This window comes from Loxodonta africana, chromosome 21, assembly GCF_030014295.1.
Source record: "Loxodonta africana isolate mLoxAfr1 chromosome 21, mLoxAfr1.hap2, whole genome shotgun sequence".
NCBI lineage: Eukaryota > Metazoa > Chordata > Mammalia > Proboscidea > Elephantidae > Loxodonta > Loxodonta africana.
The window spans coordinates 18,729,818-18,752,973 of record NC_087362.1 but is presented as its reverse complement, the minus strand read 5'-3'; the positions used below and the strand labels follow the sequence as shown (position 1 = coordinate 18,752,973).

Genomic DNA, 23,156 nt, shown 5'->3' with positions numbered 1-23,156 from the left:
TGAAATGAACAATTAAAAGATCAATAAACTTTTTAAGGTCATGAAATATAGATGGAATAAAAGTTAGACATGGAGCCCCAGTGGTGCAGTGGTTAAGACTTCAGCTGCTAACCAAAGAGTTGGCAGTTTGAATCTACCAGTCACTCCTTGGAAACTCTATGGGGCAGTTCTATGCTGTCCTACAGGGTTCCTATGAGTTGGAATCCACTGGACAGCAATGGGCTTTGGTTTTCGTTTTCTTTTTGTTTTTTTAATGACACATGAAGTAAAAGTTTAATGTGCAATCTCAAAAAATACAGCTTTCGAATGGACTTCAGTTAAAACTAAATCATTTATAACTCAAAGTATAAATCAACCTAAACATATTGCCACGTAAAGTACCACCATAAATATGGACTGAACATTGAATTAATTATTAGGATTAGGCCACTGGTTTATTATACAATACTATGTAGTTATTTAACTTCTCTTTGCCTTAGGTTTTCATTTACAAATATCTAAACATTTTCTTAAAATCCTTGTGAGAAATGATCATAGATTTTTCTATAACGAAGCCCATGACAGTTGTATTAGGGAAAAACTGGAAACAAGTTGAATCTCTTTCAATAACAAACTGGCTAAATAAATCATGGCACATCCACACAATACAAAATGGCCAGGAATTAAAAATGATGCTATAGAAGAATATTAAAATGAGAATGAAAAATAATACTTGTATATAAAACCAAAATAACCAAGTCCATTGACATTGAGTTGATTCTGAGTCATACCAACCCCCACAGAACAGAATACAACTGCCCCATTGGGTTTCCAAGGCTGCAATCTTTATGAAAGCAGAGGTTATAAAGTTCGGTTACACCACTATTAAAAAATTAACAAAAAAAACCCTAATATATGGTAATGATTGAAAAAATTATAAACCAAAATATTAACAGTGATTCCCACTAGATACTGGAAGTTACAGGTGATAGTTTTTACTTTCTTCTTTGTTCCTTCCTGTTGTTTCCAAAGTGCCTACAGCAGATACATATTACTTAGGCGTTCAGATAAAACTTTACTGAAAAAAAGACACACAGTACTATCTTCAGACTCTCTATAATGAGGGCCTAGAATAATGAAACTAATTTGGTATTATTTGTGTTTCATTTAAGATTACATTGTAAAATATAACATCCTCTGTGATAAACCACATATTTACTTAAAAAGTCAGCAATATTTCCTTAATTCCCTTTCATCTTTAAGAACAATTAGATGGCCAAAAGGAATAAAGAATAAAAGGAGAAACAGTTGACACAGATAATAACACTGGATAACTAGGCTCTGCAGAATTTCAAGTGCAGTGAAAGTAAAACTTAATTTACAGTGAAGAGCCAGTGGGCAATCCACTCATCTTAAGCAGCACTATCTTGAAGGTCAGTGAAGCAGGGGCAGGGGTCTGGGGACCATGGTTTCAGGGGACATCTAAGTCAACTGACATAATAAAATCTATTAACATTCTGCATCCCACTTTGAAGACTGGCGTCTGGGGTCTTAAATGCTAGCAAGCGGCCATCTAAGATGCATCAATGAGTCTCAACAGACCTGGGTCAAAGGAGATTGAAGAACACCAAGAACACAAGATAATAACAAGCCCAAGAGACAGAAAGGGCTACATGAACCAGAGACTACATCATCCTGAGACCAGAAGAACTGGATGGTGCCCAGCTACAACCGATGACTGCCCTGACAGGGAGCACAACAGAGAACCCCTGAGGGAGCAGGAGAGCAGTGGGATGCAGACCCCAAATTCTCATAAAAAGACCAGACTTCATGGTCTGACTGAGACTAGAAGGACCCTTGTGATCGTGGCCTCCAGACCTTCTGTTGGCCCAGGACAGGAACCATCCCCAAAGCCAAATCATCAGACATGGATTGGACTGGACAATGGGTTGGAGAGGGATGCTGGTGAGGCGTGAGCTACTTGGTTCAGGTGGACACTTGAGACTATGTTGGCATCTCCTGCCTGGAGGGGATATGGGAGGGTGGAGGGGCTTAGAAGCTGGTAAAATAGTCAAGAAAAGAAAGAGTGGGCTGTCTCATGGGGGGGAGAGTAACTGGGAATATGTAGCAAGTTATATATAAGTTTTTATGTGAGAGACTGACCTGATTTGTAAACTTTCACTTAAAGCACAATAAAAATTATTTAAAAAAAAAAAAAAAAAAGAAGCACTATCATGGAGGTTCTCGATTCCCAAAGTTTCTTCTTCGGGCACACTTATTTCCCAAGGTGGCTCAGACAGTATACTAGAAAGAAAATCACCTTACATTTTATGGGAGGAAAAAAAAAAAAATATATATATATATATATATATATATATATATATATATATATATAAATGACAGACATCTTACTTTGATTTTAAGGGGTTTCTCTTACCCACAAGTCCAAAAATTAACCGTAAAAGCCTGACCCAAACTGCAAAAGTACTGACCTACTTTTTCTACCAGGAAATACTTACTACTCAGCAACATTGTCAGTTTGCCTTTTCTGAGTTAAAAAAGGTAGTCAATAACAAACACATTACCACACTTTTTCGCAAATAACGTGCCCATCCCACGTAACCATGTAACTGATGCACACACACACACACATAACCCACACAGCATACCTAGGAAAATAATGTGCAAGGGGGTTGCAAAATTGGCAAAAAACCTGCAACGCACATATTTGTATAAAAATACGGTATCTCATGAATTAATAAAAAAAGACTGTACTTCCTTAATTTTAATTTCAAGAGGTCTCATAGCTACAAACAGGTAAAAGGCCATATTTTCAGGAGTTACTTTTTAAATGCTAACTCAATAACCACTGCATATCCTGTCACCATGGAAACTTGTATTCATTAAGCAAAAACTGTATTTAAGCTTTTGTAAAATCTCCTATCTTCAGGAACGTGTTATCTTTTTGCAGGGAGACGGATGCTTCCCCAAATTGTAAATGGTTAAATCATGAAACAATCAAGTGTTACATTATTGTTTTGAGCTAATCCAAAGGGTTATTGTTTAACAATTGTCACCAACCTACTTTGAGCTACTTATTTTTAGAAACAAAATGATCTCCGTGCACGCACATAGAGTGACTGCTTGGAATAAGCCTTATGTTTTCTTTGTGTCTTGATTATTTATAACAATTCATTAGAAAAGTTGAATGATTTAAAATTATAAAAGTAACATTTAGAAGTTCAAGTTATCTTCTCAAAAGAGTTTATGACACTATTATCCTTCATTCTTTGGAATTTTTGAGTTCTGGTCAAATTTTTTTTTTTTTCAAATTAGCATAAAATATTTCCCATAACCTCTCAAGTGCTCATAAGAAAATCAATTATATGTTTTAATCTTTTAAAAAATCTCAATAAACTACAATAGAAATCAAGAAAAATCTTTTCGATATGGCTTAGCAAATTCTAGGCTCAACTCATAACTGGCTCTGGTGGCTTTTTCTCAAAGCCAGCATTTTGAGGTAAAAAGATGACTTGACTAGGACACATTAAACTCTATTCCCTACTGACAGGTTCTTGTCAGCAGGTGCAGTCAATTGGGCTGATTCATGGCCACACTATGTTGCCTGGTCCTACACCATCTGCATGATCTCCTGTTGGTACCTGAAATACCTGTGGCACAGCTTCCAGCATGATAAAAAAAAAAAATGATAGCAACATTTAAGTCACCACAGTACAACAAATTGAGACTGGATGCAGGCTAAAATAGTTCCAATTTAAGAAGCCCTGATGCTCATCAGAGTTTTCATCAATGCTGTGCCGAAAGTAACTGATCTGATCTGCTTCTGACTGGATGTTAGTTCTGATGTGTTTGTCTTGTTGCGGATAAAGGGTAAGGCCACACAGCCTGTGAGAGACCATCTGTAGATGTTTTCACCTTGAAGAAAAGGTAGATTCTATAATATGGCACGACATAGTAGAAGGCACACCTGAGATAGTAAGGCAGACTTAGGTAGTGTTTAAGTGCAATCCCAGTGAGATGAAAAGATGGCCTTGCCACAATGAGACAGGCCATGAGGACAGACTGTGATCTATGGCCTCCCAAAACAACCACCCAAGTAAATCAGATACATGGAACAAATAAAGGCTATTATCCTCAAGCTTTTAAGCTTTTATTATCCTCAAGTATTCCACCCTGGATTCAGCTTGGCTATGATCTGTGTCCATCTTAAGCCAGGTTTGGAAAGGAGAGAGTGGTGCCCTCTGAGGCCACTTTTGGGATCATGATATCCAGCCACCTACCTCACATGAAGATCCTCCCTCCACGGCCCAAGCCTGGAAGATACACAGTGTTCGATACGGAGGACAAGGACACGTCCAAAGATTCAAGAGCCTTTCTCTCGTCCTTATCAGCAGCTTTTAAAATCTCATATATGTATCTTTCCCCAATTATAAATTAATCCAGGCTCTATCAAATTTCAATGTCTTCTCATGCTAAACGAAAAGATGAAGAATCACACAATCCTCATTTGTAAATGTACCTTAGCCCAGAGCAGTGCACTTAAACAGCCTTGTATTTTATACCCTGCCAGAAGACACAGAACTCGGCTGCTAACCCAAGGGTCAGCAGTTCGAATCCACCAGGAGCTTCTTGGAAACTCTATGGAGCAGTTCTACTGTCCTATAGGGTCGCTATGAGTCAGAATTGACTCCACGGCAGCGGGTATAAGACAAGGGCAGAGAGATTAATTTTTAAAGGTCCCAAAGACCCACCCTGTGCTTGTATTGTTTTCCAGTTTGTTCTCTCTCTCCTTGGCTCCGCAGGACTCTCTCCCATATCATTCGTTCACTTTATATGTAAAGTTCCAAGACCTCTGCTCTATTCCTCCTTTTACTAGATATCTACTTACAATGCTTTTCAAGCTGGGCTTTAAAAATTACAAACTACCAGTAGTGCCACTGCCCAACAAATGATGTCATAACGTCACTTGTTGGACAGGTAGAGGTTTCCAGATGGCAACAATGCTATCACTCCTTAAATCAATAAATACACAACTGAGATGGGCTGCATTCAATTAACTAAAAACAAGGATACTTTAGTTCTGTATCTATGATGACGTATCAGTACATATTTCTTTCTTTAACATGAACTTTTAAGAACAAGGATATTATTGCCATAAAAGTGCATGGTCCTTGTCCAATGAGAATTTAAACTTGCTAAACTCTAAAAGTAAATATATTTCCTTTATCTATTTTTGGCTATCTAGGAGCCCTGGTGGTGCAGTAGTTAAGAGCTCAGCTGCTAACCTAAGGGTCAGCAGTTTGAATCTACCAGTCACTCCTTGGAAACCCTGTAGGGCAGTTCTACTGTGTCTTATAGGGTCTCTATGAGTCAGAATCAACTCGACAGTAACGGGTTTGGTTTGGTTTTTTTAATATAGTATAAGGAGCCCTATTGGCACAGTGGTTAAAAGCTTGGCTGCTATCCAAAAGGTCAGCAGTTCGAATCCACCAGCTGTTCCCTGGGAACCCTATAGGGCAGTTCTACTCTGTCCAATAGGGTCACTATGAGTTGGGACCAACTCGACGGCACATAACGACAACAACAAACAGGTTAGATATCAAACGTAGTTTCTTCTATCCATTCTCTTTTATAAGTTTCTAAAACCTAAGAAGAATTAAAATAACTCACTTTTCTAAAAGAAGAAACAAGGTTCTTTCCAAAAGCTACACTAAGATTTTAACCAGGAAAAATTTGTATGTCATAATATTAAGTTTGTAAAAGTGTTTAAGGATGCAGCATGAAAAATTAACTCCATGCCAAACAGCACAGAAGAACACCTAGAGTATTATCTGCACGCAGTAGCTGCCAAGCTTATACAAGCATTTACCAACAAGATTTTTCTCTAAGTAGTAAACACAAAATTTCTTCAACTTAAACAAAAAAATAGGTGGTAGAATACTCAAGGTACCCTAAAGGAATAAATGCAAAGCTACACTATTTGTCAAAATTAAAAATGCCTCAGCAACTCTATCCCCAGGATTATCTGTTTTAATTCAGCCATTAAAAGTGGGCCAGCTATCACAAAAGACCATATACTGTATGATCCCATTTACATGGAATGTCCAGAATAAGCAATTCTATAGAGATAGAAAGTAGATTAATGGATGGTTGCCAGAGGCCAGGAAGGTTAGAGGGAAATGAAGAAGAGCAAACGTTAATGGGTACAGGGTTTCTTTTGGGATTAAGAAAACGCTCTAAAATCTATTGTGGGCATCACTGCACAAATCTATGACCATACTAAAACTATGATGGGTGAATTGTATGGTAGGTGAATTAAATCTCTATAAAACCCATTGCCGTTGAGTCAATTCCAACTCATAGCGGCCCCATAGGACAGAGCAGAACTGCCCCACAGAGTTTCAAAGGAGTGCCTTGTGGATTCGAACTGCTGACCTTTCGGTTAACAGCCGTAGCACTCAACCACTACGCCACCAGGGTTTCCAAATCTCTACAAGGCATATATTATAACATATGGAATAAAATCATCTCCAGGATGTACTGTTCTGTGAATAAAGCAAGGTAAAAACGTTGTCAATGGTATGACATAACTTGTGGGGTTTTTTGTTTTTTAAAATGAATATATTGGCTTGCATATGAAAAAATACAGAGGAAACAAGTTAACAGTGGTTGTTTCTGAGGAAAGGAACTAGATGGCTAGGGGAGAGAAAGCTCACTTTTCATTCTATACCTCTTTGCACTTTTGAGTTTTGTACCATGGGTGTGTATTATCTATTTAAAGCACATATATCATATTACATTTTTTAAAGCAACATATTTATCACGGATTCAATTTGTCAAGTATTTTGTTTCTTATGTTCAATGCTTTACAATCCGAAACATTTATCCATGTGAGAAATTTATTTTATATTTAAAGAAATTCCAAAGCCTGGCACCTAAGTCATCTGTAGAAATAGTCAACAATATTGGTGAGTGGCAGCCTAATTCATTACTTTCCCTGTTCTGGTCTGCTTTTTAACAATTTTCCTGCTAATTGAAACCTCCATTTGAAGGTGACTAGGAAAACTGAAAGGAGCCCTGGTTAAGCACTTGGCTGTTAACCAAGAGGTTGGCAGTTGAAACCTAACAGCCGTTCCGCAGGAGGAAGATGTGGCAGTCAGCTTCCGTAAAGATTAAAACCAAAAACCAAACCCAGTGCCGTCGAGTCGATTCCGACTCATAGCAACCCTATAGGACAGAGTAGCATTGCCCCCATAGAGTTTCCAAGGAGCGCCTGGCAGATTCGAACTGCCGACCCTTTGGCTAGCAGCCGTAGCGCTTAACCAGTACACCACCAGGGTTGGCAATTCTACCCTGTCCTATAGGGTCACTAGGAGCCTGAATCAACTTGATCGTAGTGGGTTTTTTAGGAAAGCTGACATACAAAGAAATTCATTTGTTAATTCTGATGTTAGCTCTATTAAAAGATCCATTAACAAATCTGGCTGAAATTATTACCTAAAATAAAATTAATAAAAAATCCACTTAATTCTACTATTTCAATTATACTTCGTTTTTGACCAATGAAGCATACTCAATACTATGAAACCTGCTATATAACTAATATGATAAATATATAAATGGCCACATTTTTACCAACAGTTCTTTTTCCCCGTAATATAAGTTATATTGAAAAGTAAAATCCTTAAGAAAAGCTGTAACAACACACTCACATAACACTTTTGCATACAAACTGGACTCCTACTATTCAGCCCGTAGCTTTGGCAATAAATTCACTCTAGGCAAAATTAAGCATTCCTTCTTCAGTATCCCCACAGCATCATATATGTATCTCAATTATTGCATTCATCCCATGGCATTGTAATTACTTGTTTACATGTCTGTCTTTCCCACTATACTTAAGTCTTTATGGCAGAAACATCTCATTCATATGTATAACTTCAGGACGTAGCACAGCCCTTGGCACATGGAGACACTCCAGGAAGTTTCTTGAATTGAGTTATAAAAGAGTTGGGAACACTTCTACTACCCCTAGACCATTCAGCTTTTAAATCTTCATGAACTAGAATTAATTCTTCACTACCCATGCTATTCCAATCCCTAAAAGAGAAGGAAGCAAACATATGCAGTCCCAAACCACAAATATCTATATTCCCTCATATGGGTTAACTAGGCTAACACTAAAATCAATTGGCTTGCGTACAGCATGCACAAGGAGAAGCCAATGCCAAGACAACGACACTGCAGCTTCTGGATTACCTTTTTTGGTCCTTTTTTCAAAAAATAAATGCATCTAACCCATAGTCATTTATCAAATGCTCATGGATTTGGAAGGATTAAATTTAGCTAGTCTCCATGCCTCAAGAATGAATTGGGATGAAGGCACATTACAGAGCAAAAGGCTTACTGGGACATTTTCACAAATTCCTGATAGCTGCTGATTCAACAACTGTGTCAAATAAAACATCAATTCCAGGGTCCAAGCTGGAGCTATCTGTGACTTGAAATGGAAAATCCACTTCAGCCCACACTCTTACAAACCACCAGTGAGCCAAAATAAACTGTCTTTTCTTACACAGGTAATCAATTCTTAAATTGCTACAGTAAGCTAGGACAAAGATTCACTGCTAACTGATAGAAGCATTTGAAAATACTCATCTTACTCAAACATCAAGTAAACACCTAACCAAAATTACTGTCATACCAAGCTAATGTCTAATAACATAGGTTTGAGTTTTATCACCTTTGTAGAACGCTCCTCACTAATCCAGGCAAAAATAATGCAAATAATGTAATGGTAAAAGTTAAGAAATTTGAAGGTTCCAAATATTTCAGAAATACCAAATTAGCAAGAGAACAAAAAGACTTAAAACTTGTAATGATATAAAAGGAATCTAAAGGGCATAACCTTACAGCTTCTCTTAGCTGGAAATCAAAAGATACAGCTTTTAGTAACAGTCCTGCCATAATCTAGCAGGGTGATCTGAGACAAGTCATTCCATCTCTTAGGTCCTGATCTTCTAAACTGTAGAAATGACTGGGATACATCATCTCTATGATCCTCTACACCTTTAAAAATAAAGGTTTTGAGATGCTGATGAAGAGTGAGCTAATTATATCAGGTGGACATTTGAGACTGTGTTGGCATCTCCTGTCTGGAGGGGGGATGGGAGGATAGAGAGAGTTGGAGGCTGCCAAAGTTTTCACGAAAGGAGAGACTGGAAGGGCTGACTCATTAGGGGGAGAGCAAGTGGGAGGAAGGAATAAGAAGTATATTAACTTATATGTGACAGACTGACTTGATTTGTAAACGTTCACTTGAAGCTCAATAAAAGTTAATAAAAAAAAAAAAAGAATAAAGGTTTTATGTAAAATACAAGATTTGTTTTTTCTAGTCACCAGTTCATTACTTGGTTCTCTTCACAATCATTTTAGAACTATCTAGATGTCAATCAGTGAGTACCAATTCAAACACCAGTTAATGGCTTCCTTCTCTACCAAACAATCATAATGACAGTGTTGTCTACTAAGAAGTTTACACTGACCTGGAGCAACGACATTCACTCTAATTTTCTTTCTTGCTACCTCCTTAGCAAGAGCACGTGAAAATCCAACTAATCCTGCTTTACTGGCACTGTATACAGACTGGCCAGAATTGCCTTTTAGACCAACAACACTTCCTAGGGGGGGAAAAATGAAAACAAAATACAAACAAATCAATGAGGTTATGTGAAAATTCATAAATTCATACTAAGCAAACAAATAAAAAAGTAAAACCATTTTACATTGTCCTTTGCTAAAATCAGAAATTCTAACCCTCGTCATTTGAATAGTAAGCCTTGGAGTTCATGTCTGTTCCAGATATACACAGAAAACAGGATCTGAAAGAGGTGAGTGTAAAAGCTCAGATGCTGGGCAGGGGGCTTGAGATTTGGTTCCTGAAGTGAAACAGATCCACTTGAATCTGAGGAGGTCAGATATGATAAAAAAGATTCTGTAATGTTTACAAAGGTTTCCAGCAGGAAGAGGTTAAGAACCAGAAACGTCAAATCAAAGTTAAGTAATTTTATGATTCCACAACACAGACATAAGGAACTATGCACCTCCTCTTTAAAAAAAAAAAAAAAAAATTCATTTGAAAATAAATCTCATTAAATTTGAACTACTGTCAATCTAAATTAGCAAAGCTTCAATTATAAAAACTTTTTGCAAAACTATAATTCAGTTACTTTCAGTGATGTAACTTGTGTTGCCTAATAAAGAGACCTGAAAGGCCTCATTTAATAAATATGTAAGAATAATTTGTAATTCGAATAGCAACAGTATGCAAATAAATTCTTGCAAAACAAAAGTGAACAAGTAATTTTCTGCACCACTGACCTGTACTTATGACATAAAAATTAATGAAGAACCTCACAAAATCTTTTCAAAAGTAATTTTATTTTACAAAAAGAAAACATTCCAAACACTTTTTATATTATAACCAATAGCCCAATATTAAGATACTTATCTACATTACTATATATTATAGCTAGCTAGTGACGAAGGAATAGAACTTTGAAAGACTGAAAAACAGAAAGGAGATGCCAGTCAGAGGAAATGCAGATGAACAGAGAAAAGAATATTTGGGAGAAAGAGCATTAGAGACAGAAAATGGGAAGAAAAATCCAGAAAACCAAACAGGAAGCTTTAGTACCTTCTCATTTATGCCATACACTATTGTTCATCTGGTCAAAAAGTTACTAAAGTAAGTGATAATCTCTGAAATTTCAATGAACTTTCTAGCAGTTTAGTCCTTTTAAAAATAAAATTCTTTCAGTGTATTTTCAATTATCCATTTTTATTTACATCTATCAGGATTCTAAAAGTTTTGTGTGTGGGCCTGTATGTGTATATGAAGGAGCAACTTTGATTTTGTTTGGTTTTTTAATATACCTAAAAATGGAATATTTTAGAGTTAAGGAAATATACCCCCTCTCATTAGGTGATACATACAGGCCACTGTGCCAACTTACAAGAACTCGAAGTCATTACCTGGCTGGGTTAGGAGACAAGGGTCTACCTGTTTAATAATCTCTTTCATAAGTAGAAAAACTGATTCTTTATATTTTTTAAGGATAATTGTCAAAAAGTGTTCTTTTTAAATTCCCCCCTTAGTTTTTTAGCACAGTATACTTTCATTTTCAAAAGAGAAAAATCCTAAATCCTGGCTTGGGAGGCCATTTCCAACGTTAAAGGAACGAGGTCATTTCTGTAACGGTGGCCTTTTAAGGCATTACCACCTGAAATTAAAAGGCGGACAATATACCACTGTCTTCAAATTACCAAACTGAAACAAAATTTCAAGTTGTTCTGCATTTTAAAAGCTGTAGGTACATACTATGTCATTTATCTTCCCATGGGTCAAATGACCTAAAGACCAGGGGTTACCAACATCCATTCTAAAAATACTAAAACTTTTCTTAAGTTTTTAAAAAAATTTTGAGGGGATGAAAATATACCCAGCAAGCAATGCACCATTTCAACAAATTCGACATGTACAATTCAGTGACATTGTTTACATTCTCCAAGTTGTATAACTGGTCTCGCTATCCTTTTCCAAATTATCCCACTACCACTAACACAAACTCACTGCTCCCTAAGCTTCTCATCTAATCGTTTGAGATGCTGTTGCCAATGTGAACCTTGAAGGCATTATGCTGAGTGAAATAAGTCAATCACAAAAGGACAAATACTGTATGATTCCATTTGTATAAAATGACAAGTACAGGCAAATATATAGAGACCAGAGTTTACTGGTGGTTACCAAGGGAAGGAAGGAGCCCTGGTGGCACAGTGGTTAAACGCTTAGCTGCTAACCAAAAGGTCAGCGGTTTGAACCCACCAGCCACTCTGCGGAAGAAACATGTGGCAGTCTGCTTCCGTAAGGATTACAGTCTTGGAAACCCTCTGGGGCAGTTCTTCTCTGTCCTATAGGGTCACTATCAGTTGGAATCAGCTACGCAATGGGTTTTGGGTTACCAAGGGCAGGAGGGAGGAGGAGAATGGGAGCCAGTGAGTTTGGGAAGCAGTGAGTTTCTGTTGGGTGGTGATGGGAAACTTGGCACAGATTAAGGGTAAGGAGGGCCCAACCTATTAATGCGATTCATAACACTAAGCTGTACATCTGAAAAACCTGAATTGACAAACACTGTGTAATACATAATTTTAAACTTCTTCTTAAACCTCTGTACTAGATTTATCAGTGACCCTGAAATTGCTGTACAGATCATTTTTAGCCCTCAGTGTATAAAAATCTTTAATTCCTTGCCCATATTTTAAAAATCAGGTTTCATATAAAAATCAGAATGTCCTATTTGTCTTGGAAAATCTGGTAAAATTAGGACCACATCCCTGCATAGGAACATCCTACAGGATCTGGGCAGTGGTTGCCCCACCATTCCTATTGCTTCTAGACAACAAGGCTGAATGTCTTTTGCCATTTATCACATGGCTTGTGCTGTCACTTTTCTAATATCTTGTGGCTTTACTCATTTAACACCTGATCGACTTCTAAGAGCATGTGAATTTGTGATTCCTGCTTTACCCAATAATCCGTTCATTAAATCAGTTTTTCCAGACACAATACAAAGATTAATTTCATCCCAGTTTTACATATAAATTAATTCTAAATTATGGACTACATATTTTTAGGGTACTATGAAATAATGAGGAGTCCCTCAGTGGTACAAAGAGTTAAGCCAAAAAGTTGGCAGTTCAAATCCACCCAGGGGCACCTTGGAAGAAAGGCCTGGAGATCTGCTTCCGAAACCACATGGCCCTGAAAACCCTACGGGACACGGCTCTGCTCTGACACGCTTGGAATCACCATGAGTCAAAACTGACTCAAGGGCAACTAACACCAACAACAACCATCTGAGATAATTCTAAATTCACAAATATAAAGACTCACCTATGTTAACAATAGACCCCTGCTGTTGCTGAATCATAGTCTTCACAGCAGCTTTACATGTCAGCATGGAACCCAAGAGGTTAGTATGAAGCTGAGATATCATATCTTCAGTTTTAGTTCTCACCAAAAGGCTATCCCTAAAAACAAAACAAACCCATAAATTAAAAACTGGATAAAATAAACCAAAAAAGTCAAAAATCACATAGCATTCTACTGAAAGTAGAGTGTAAGAAGTACTTCATACATGAGATCGAATACCAGAATCAGAGTCCCAACTTAGCTTGAAAGGCACTAAAATAACAATTTAGAAGTCAGAAAGGGTCCACGTGAAAGCCAGGTTATCTGGAGAGGCAAGTATTCCTAACTGCAAAAAGTAGTGCCACGTAGCCAAAAAGCTTGAATGATCTGAGTAATTGCCACACTATACCTTGTTTAAGAAGAAAATTACATACAACAAAACTTCAGTCCTAAGTTCACCTTTAAAAGGTATATCTACTCTATGATTCCATTTGTATGAAGTTCACAAACAAGCAAAACTTACTTCCCCACTGCCATGGAGTTGATTCCAACTCATAGCGACCCTATAGGACAGAGCAGAACTGCCATATAGAGTTTCCAAGGAGCCCCTGGTGGATTCGAAATGCCAACCTTTTGGTTAGCAGCCAAACTCTTAACCACTATGTTACCAGGGTTTCCAAAACTTACTTATGGTGATACAAATCAGAATAGTGGCTACCTTTCAGGACACAGTTCAAGATGTATCCTGAACCACAACGCTGTCAATTTGATAGGATAATACCCATATGCCTAAACGGAAGACCAGTTAATGCAACTATGATTCAAATTGAAGCACCAACCACTAAATGGCAAAGATGAAGAAATTGAAGATTTTTACCAACTTCTGCGGTCTGAAGTTGATCAGACATGCAATCAAGATGCACTGGTAATTACTGGTGATTGGAATGTGAAAGCTGGCAACAAAGAAGGATCAGTAGTTGGATACAAACAACACCAGAGATCGCATAACAGAATTTTGTAAGACCAATGACTTATTCATTGGAAATACCTTTCTTCAACAACGTAAACGGCAACTACACACGCGGACTTTGCCAGATGGATTACACAAGAATCAAATTGACTATATCTGCAAAAACAGATAATGGAAAAGCTCAATATCAGTCTGAACAAGGCCAGGGCTGACTGCAGAACAGACCATCAATTGCTCATATACAAGTTCAAGCTGAAGCTGAAGAAAATTACAAGTCCACTAGAGCCAAAGTACAACCTTGAATATATCCCACCTGAATTTAGAAACGATTTCAAGAACTGATTTGATGCACTGAACACTAATAAATGAAGACCAGATGAGTTGTGGGGAGACATCAAGGACATCATAAAACCCAAAAACCCACTGCCATCGAGTCGATTCCGACTCATAGCGACCCTATAGGACAGAGTAGGCCTGCCCCATAGAGTTTCCAAGGAGTGCCTGGTGGATTTGAACTGCCAACCTTTTGTTTAGGAGCCATAGCTCTTAACCACTGTACCACTAGGGTTTCCAAGGACATCACACATGAAGATAAAAAAGGTCATTAAAAAGACAGGAAAGAGGAAATCACCAAATCAATACCATTCACAGTAGCCCCCAAGAAGATAAAATACTTAGGAATAAATCTTACCAAAGATGTAAAAGACCTATACAAAGAAAACTACAAAGTACTACTACAAGAAACTAAAAAGGACCTACTTAAGTGGAAAAACATACCTTGCTCATGGATAGGAAGACTTAACATAGTAAAAATGCCTATTCTACCAAAAACCATCTATACATACAATGCACTTCCGATCCAAATTCCAATGTCATTTTTTAATGTGATCGAGAAACAAATCACCAACTTCATATGGAAGGGAAAGAAGCCCCGGATAAGTAAAGCATTACTGAAAAAGAAGAAGGAAGTGGGAGGCCTCACTCTACCTGATTTCAGAACCTATTATACAGCCACAGTAGTCAAAACAGCCTGGTACTGGTACAAGAACAGGCACATAGACCAATGGAACAGAATTGAGAACCCAGATATAAATCCATCCACGTATGAGCAGCTGATATTTGACAAAGGCCCAGTGTCAGTTCATTGGGGAAAAGATAGTCTTTTTAACAAATGGTGCTGGCATAACTGGATATCCAATTGCAAAAAAATGAAACAGGACCCATACCTCACACCATGCACAAAAACTAACTCCAAGTGGATCAAAGACCTAAACATAAAGACTAAAATGATAAAGATCATGGAAGAAAAATAGGGACAACGTTAGGAGCCCTAATGCAAGGCATAAACAGAATACAAAACATTACCAAAAATGATGAAGAGAAACCAGATAACTGGGAGCTCCTAAAAATCAAACACCTATGCTCATCTAAAGACTTCACCAAAAGAGTAAAAAGACCACCTACAGACTGGGAAAGAATTTTCAGCTATGACATCCCCGACCAGCGCCTGATCTCTAAAATCTATACGATTCTGTCAAAACTCAACCACAAAAAGACAACCCAGTCAAGAAGTGGGCAAAGGATATGAACACGCACTCACTAAAGAAGATATTCAGGCAGCTAACAGATACATGAGAAAATGCTCTCAATTGTTAGCCATTAGAGAAATGCAAATTAAAACCACCATGAGATTCCATCTCACTCCAACAAGGCTGGCATTAATCCAAAAAACACAGAATAATAAATGTTGGAGAGGCTGCGGAGAGATTGGAACTCTTATACACTGCTGGTGGGAATGTCAAATGGTACAACCACTTTGGAAATTTATCTGGCGTTTTCTTAAAAAGTTAGAAATAGAACTACGATACAACCCAGAAATCCCACTCCTCGGAATATACCCTAGAGAAATAAGAGCCTTCACACAAACAGATATATGCACACCCATGTTTACTGCCGCTCTGTTTACAATAGCAAAAAGTTGGAAGCAACCAAGGTGTCCATCAACGGATGAATGGATAAATAAATTGTGGTATATTCACACAATGGAATACTACGCATCGATAAAAACAGTGACGAATCTGTGAAACATTTCATAACATGGAGGAACCTGGAAGGCATTATGCCGAGCGAAATTAGTCAGAGGCAAAAGGACAAACATTGTGTAAGACCACTATTATAAGATCTCGAGAAATAGTATAAACTGAGAAGAACACATACTTTTGTGGTTACGAGGGGGGGAGGGAGGGAGGGTGGGAGAGGGTTTTTTACTGATTAGTTAGTAGATAAGAACTGCTTTAGGTGAAGGGAAGGACAATACTCAATACATGGAAGGTCAGCTCAATTGGACTGGACCAAAAGCAAAGAAGTTTCTGGGATAAACTGAATGCTTCAAAGGGCAGCGGAGCAAGGGCGGGGGTTTGGGGACCATGGTTTAAGGGGACTTCTAAGTCAATTGGCAAAATGATTCTATTATGAAAACATTCTGCATCCCACTTTGAAATGTGGCATCTGGGGTCTTAAATGCTAACAAGCGGCCATCTAAGATGCATCAATTGGTCTCAAGCCACCTGGATCAAAGGAGAATGAAGAACACCAAGGTCACACGATAACTATGAGCCCAAGAGACAGAAAGGGCCACATGAACCAGAGACTTACATCATCCGGAGACCAGAAGAACTAGTTGGTGCCCAGCCACAACCAATGAGTGCCCTGAAAGGGAGCACAACAGAGAACCCCTGAGGGAGCAGGAGATCAGTGGAATGCAGACCCCCAAGTTCGCACAAAAAGACCATACTTGATGGTCTGACTGAGACTAGAGGAATCCTGGCGGTCATGGTCCCCAAACCTTCTGTCGGGCCAGGACAGGAACCATTCCTGAAGACAACTCATCAGACATGGAAGGGACTGGACAGTGGGTAGGAGAGAGATACCAATGAAGAGTGAGCTATTTGTACCAGGTGGACACTTGAGACTGTGTTGGCATCTCCTGTCTGGAGGAGGGATGAGACGATAGAGAGAGTTGGAAGCTGGCAAAATTGTCACGCAAGGAGAGACTGGAAGGGCTGATTCATTAGGGGGAGTGCAAGTGGGAGTATGGAGTAAGGTGTATATAAACTTATATGTGACAGTCTGACTTGATTTGTAAACGTTCACTTGAAGCTCAATAAAAGTTAAAAAAAAAAAAAGACAGGAAAGACAAGACCAAAATGGATATCAGAAGAGACTCTGAAACTTGCTCTTAAGCCTAGCAAAAATGGTGAGACTTAGTCTCTTGTACTTTGAACACGTTATCAGGAGGGACTAGTCCCTAGAGAAAGACATTATGCCTGGTAAAATACAGGGTGAGTGAAAAAGAGGAAGATCCTCAAGAATATCCATTGACATAGTGGCCGGAACAAGGGGCTCAAACATAGCAATGATTGTGAGGACAACTCAAGACCAGGCAGAGTTTTGTCCTGTTGTCAGGGTCGCTGAGTCGGAAGCAACTTGACAGCTCCTTAAGTGTAGAGTAGCTAAAGTGAATGGCAGAAGTGATGAAGTAAAAGAGCTGAAGAGAAGATTTCAAAGGGCGGCTCAAGAAGACAAAGTAAAGTATTATAATCAAATGTGCAAAGACTTGGAGTTAGAAAACTGAAAGGGAAGAACATGCTCACGTTTCTCAAGCTGAAAGAACTGAAAAAAAAAATTCAAGCCTCAAGTTGTAATACTGGAGGATTTTACAGGCACAATATCAAACAACGCAGGAAGCATTAAAAGAAGATGGAAGGAATACACAGAGTCCTTGTACCAGTGAGAAATGTTCAACGTTCAACCATTTCAGGAGGTAACATATTGTCATGGATTGAATTGTATCACCCAAAAACACATGTCAACTTGGCTAGGTCATGATTCCACTGTACGATCCTATGATTGTCTACCATTTTATCTTCTGATGTAATTTCCCTGTATGTTGTAAATCCTATCACTAAATGATGTAATAAACTGGATTAGTAGCAATTATACTGATGAGGTCTACAAGATTAGGTAGTGTCTTAAGCCAATCCCTTTTGAGATATAAAAGAGAGATGCAAGCAGAGAGACACGGGGACCTCATACCACTAAGAAAGCAGCACCAGAGCAGAGCTTGTCCTTTGTATCCAAGGTTCCTGCTCAGAGACGATCCTAGGCCAAGGAAAGATTGATGACAGGGACCTTCCTCCAGAGCCAACAGGAGAAAGCTTTCTCCTGGAGGTGACGCCCTGAATTTGGACTCGTAGCCTACTAGAGAGTGAGAGAATAAATTTCTCTTTGTTAAAGCCATCCACTTGTGATATTTCCGGTATAGCAGCATGAGATGACTAAGACAGATGTGATCAAGAATCGATGATATAGGAAGAGATCCAAGCCACACTGAAGGCACTGGCAAAAAATAAGGCTCCAGCAATTGATAGAATAACAGTTGAGGTGTTTCAACAAGCAGGTGCAACACTGGAAGCTCTCACTTGTCTATGCCAAGAAATTTGGAACACAGCTACCTGGCCAGCTGACTAGAAGAGATCCATATACGTGTCCATTCCAAAGAAAAGAGATCCAACAGAATGTGGAAATTATTGAAGAGTATCATTAATATCACACTCAAGTAAAATTTTGCTGAAGATCATTTAAAAATGGTTGCAGCAGTACATCAACAGGGAACTGCCAGAAATTCAAGCCGGATTCATCAGGAGGTGGAATGAGGAATATCATTGCTGATGTCAGATGGATCATGGCTGAAAGTAGAGAATACCAGTAAAGATATTTACCTATGTTTTATTGACTATGCAAAGGCATTTGACTGTGTGGCTCATAAGAAATTATGGATAACACTGTGAAGAATGGGAATTCCAGAACGCTCAGTTGTGTTCATGCAGAACCATTTCTTCCATTTGCTTTAGCTACACAGACCAAGAGGCGGTCGTTTGAACACAACAAGGAATACTTCGTGGTTTAAAATCAGAAAAGGTGTGCTGTAGGGTTGTATCCTTTCACCACACCTATTCAATCTATATACTAAGCAAACAATCCAAGAAGCTGGATTATATGAAGAAGAATGGGGCATCAGGATTTGAGGAAGATTCATTAATAACCTGCGATATGCAGATGACACAACCTTGCTTGCCGAAAGCAAAGAGGACTTGAAGCACTTGCTGATTTGATTTAGATCAAAGACCACAGCCTTCAGTATAAATTACACCTCAACATAAAGAAAACAAAAATCCTCACACCTGGACCAATAAGCAACATCAGGAAAAAATGGAGAAAAGACTGAAGTTGTCAAGAATTTCATTTTACTTGGATCCACAACCAAAACCCATTGAAGCAGCAGTCAAGAAATCAAATGATGTATTGCACTGGGCAAATCTGCTGCAAAAGACCTCTTTAAAGTGTTAAAAAGCAAAGAGGTCACTTCGATGACTATGGCTGCACCTGACCCAAGCCGAGGCATTTTCAATCGCCTCATATGCATGTGAAAGCTGGACAATGAATAAGGGAGACTGAAGAAAATTGATGCTATAATTCAAATGGTGTTAGTGAAGAATATTAAATATACCATGGACTGCCAGAAGAATGAACAAATCTGTCTTGGAATAGGTACAGCCAGAATGTGCCTTAGAAGCAAGGATGTCAAGATTTCATCTCAAGTACTTCGGACTTGTTAACAGGAGGGACCAGTCCCTGGAGAAAGGCATCATGCTTGGTAAAGTAGAGGGTCAGCAATAAAGAAGGAGAGCCCTCAGGCAGATGAACTGACCAGTGGCTACAACAATGGGTTCAAACACAGTAACGACTATGAGGATGGTGCAGGACAGGGCGGTGTTTTGTTCTGTTGTACCCAGGGTCACTATGAGTCCGAACTGACTGGACGGCACCTAACAACAACAACATGGTCACAGTCTGAAATCTCTATGGAGCACACTTTTGCTCTGCAACACATGGGATTGCCATGAGATGGGATCTATTTGAGGGCACTGGTATAAGGAAGTATCAACTGGGAAGAAGCTGAGGGAACTTTCTAGAGTGCAGGAAAAATTTTATAACTCAATATGGGTGGTGATTACAATGTCAGAATTGATCTAACTGTACAGTGATTGTGTTATACCTCGATACAAAAGCGTGGCTGATTGACAGGCCAAGTTTTAAAATACGTTTTAACTTTTCTTCCAAGGAGAAGTTAATATCCATTTTAGTATATTAACTCATACTAATCAAAGACATATCATAAATTTACTTAAATCGGTGACCAACCTGTTAACACCAGCTGCATTTACCAGGAAATTAACTCGACCTAAATGTTTCTCCATCTCTTCAAACGTACTTTGAACATCATGTTCTTTGGCAACATCACAGCTAAATGCCAAATGACCATCTAAACAAACAAAATTAGAGTAGAATTATTTACAGATTATTACTGGAATTAACTATTTATTGAATACACGTGTCAAGCATCTACTATATACTGGGACTATGCTAATCCAGACTCTAGAAGTAAAAGCTGAGTAAATCATGGGTTCCTGTTCTGGCGAAACTGAGTTTAAGCAAACTGGGACGGCCAGGAGAGGAGTAGGAAGGAATGATGTAACACTACATAAAGTTAATCTTAAAACTTTTCAACGAAAATGGGAAGGGCTTTTTTCCCTGTTCATAATGCTCTGTAAGAGTCATTTAATATTTATAGCTTTGACACTGACCCCATTCTGCACAATTTAATCATCTTTTTTTCCTTCCTCAGAGTAACACAATGGCAATGAATACAGTAAGACTCATTCACGGAAATTCTTCCTGGCCTATAACTGGTTTTTGTTGTTGTTATCTTTTAGAGAGCCCAACATTCTCCCAACTAGAGTGAACAATCTGGCTAAATTAGTGATACCAAACCAATCGGTAATTTTAAGGGTTATAGCTACGAGATGTACCCCCAAAGCCTCTATACTTCCCACACCTTCCTGGTAGCAAATAAGGTGGATTAGTCCATTCCAATAAACAAATAGCAGCTTCTGAGTACCTTTCGAACGCCCTATGTCTCCCTAACCATCAAAAGGGACTTAAATTCGCAAAACACGCAAAAAAAAAAAAAAAAAAGACTAATCATTATTAATAAGCAAGGAAAAAAAATGGGGTTTAAATGTGGTAAAAAGGAATTTGGCAGAGCAAATTTCAATTGTCCGTTTGCAAAATTCACCAAAACGATTTAGTAACTTATTGAGTATTTATGGATGTAGTAAGGCCAGCCCGGTATATTCCAAAATTGGCTGGTACTGAAAAGGATTTCTTTCTTAAACACTGTGTTGTGCATCCCCACGGGGGCAGGAACTGCCCTCTGCAAAACTGAAGGGAACCGTTTGTGTCTGCCACGCCTACCACTCCTGCCAGTCTCCCCGGCGCCCGGGATCTCGTGCCACGGGTGCGCCCTTTTCCCTACATAAAGTTAACCGTTGTTGTGACCGGCTCCTGCCAGATGTCCAAACAAAGCAGCTCCTCAAGGTTAGCCCTGACCGCAGGGAAGTGAGCGCATGCATATTCATGGACCTCCACAAGACTGCAAAATGTCGACTTAAAGTAAAGCCCAATTGTGCAGTCCTCGCCACAGGCAATGTGACCGGGCTGTCCTGCCCGGCACAGGGTAGGTGGTGAGACGATTCTGCGCAAGCTGCAACCTGCACTTGGGACGGACTGCTCCTGCACGCCTCTGCGACGTTCGGTAGCTAAACCTCAGGGCATCAAGGCCAGACCAGCTCGTTTTAGAGATGAGAAAAGACTTTAAGGTGCCTGGAACGCAGCCCCACAAATGGACAACTCCAGTTCGGTACCTACCGCCGAGGTCCCCGGCGGCGGCTTTGGCCATTTCCAGATTCCTGGCGACAATCGCCAGTCGGTAGCCTTTCTGGGCCAGTAACCGGGCCACCGCCCTGCCAATGCCCCGGGAACCTCCAAAAACGGCACAGACTTTGGCCATCTTGGACTTCGAAATCGCAAACTCGGAGAAAGAGGGCTGGGAGTGGCGGGCCTTTCCAGGTTCCTCACACTTTTACACCCCTGCGACTCCAAGAGAAACTAAACCGCCACAAAAATGCACACCTCCACACCTCCTCCTGTCGCCGGACTCTGGCAATCCAGGGAGACTCGAAGAAAAGCCAGGCGTAAGGAGTCATAGCGCTGACGTCAGCGCGTACGGACTCCCAGGGGCGGAGTCCAAGACGACGCGAGCGAGAGACGCCCGTCGGCCAATGGCTGGACGAGAAGGAGCTGCGCTGCATGCTGGGACTTGAAGTTTTGACTCCGGAAGGGACGAGGCGCGGGCGCACTGCTCAGTGGGAAATGTAGTCAAGGCGTAGGGAATCGGAATTAGAGCTCTGGTCAACCAACCATCTCGATTTGCCCAGGTCTGAGGGAGTTTTGGTTGGAGGGAGTTGTAGGAGCCCAGGTGGCGCAATGGTTAAAACGCTTGGCTTTAACCAACAGGCAAGTTGGCAGCTCAAACCCCCTAGCTGCTCTGCGGAAGAAAGATGTGGCAGTCAGATTCTGTAAAGATTTATAGCCTTGGAAACCCTGTGGGCAGCTCTATTACGTCCTGTAGGGTCGCTGTGAATCAACTATGGCAGTCAGAGGGAGTCGTTGAGATGTAGAACTTTCAGTTTTAAAGCCAGGACAGTCTGCAGGAAACCGCTATGAGTTGCTCACCTTGGTTAAAGCCCAGACTGTACATTGTTGGGCGTGAGCATGTCGGAGCTACAGTGTCTGTCTCAGGTTTTGTCTTTGGATGAAGACCTGGTGTCCTACCCACTGTAGGAGTGGCCCCTAAACATGCGACTCACAACAAAACCTACCCTACCATCCCCAAGTTGCTGCAGACTGGGCCTTACGCTGCCAGGACCTTACCATTCATCTCATGGTGTTTCCAAGACAGACTCCCTGTCAAAGAACACCAAGTTGGAGGAGCTCAGTACATATTTGAATGACTGATATTGCAAGGATTAAACAAATGTACTCTGCAGCAGACAAACAAAAATGGGTTCCTACAGTGCCCTGTGGGATAATTAGCTAAAACTGAGCATTTATTACAAAAAGGAAGGGTTTTTATAAAAGAAAAAGGAAGCATTTCTTGATATAATATCATTGCACTAGATGATTCAGGAAAGCTTGAGTCATGGTTCCCTACCATTAAAAACAGTCACCCGTCTGTAAGTTTTTCATACCATG

At 39.6% G+C, this 23,156-nt stretch overlaps 1 protein-coding gene across 3 annotated transcripts in view; it reads right to left on the bottom strand.

The window, feature by feature from the left end:
- Positions 1-22,135, bottom strand: part of CBR4 (carbonyl reductase 4) — a 35,570-nt gene extending 13,435 nt beyond the window's left edge. The window contains exons 1-5 of one of the 3 annotated variants that reach the window (XR_002787181.2): positions 21,771-22,135; positions 20,205-20,325; positions 12,953-13,089; positions 9,546-9,680; positions 4,281-4,472 (exon numbers count right to left, since the gene is read on the bottom strand). Coding sequence is in view for 2 of the 3 variants with exons in the window: in XM_003415803.4 (XP_003415851.1) it covers positions 9,546-9,680; positions 12,953-13,089; positions 20,205-20,325; positions 21,771-21,912 (535 nt within the window). In the remaining variant the exon portion in view is untranslated. The remainder of the gene's footprint in view (positions 1-4,280; positions 4,473-9,545; positions 9,681-12,952; positions 13,090-20,204; positions 20,326-21,770) is intronic. The other 2 variants (XM_003415803.4, XM_010595612.3) reach the window with 2 other exon arrangements.
- Positions 22,136-23,156: the final 1,021 nt, after the last annotated feature.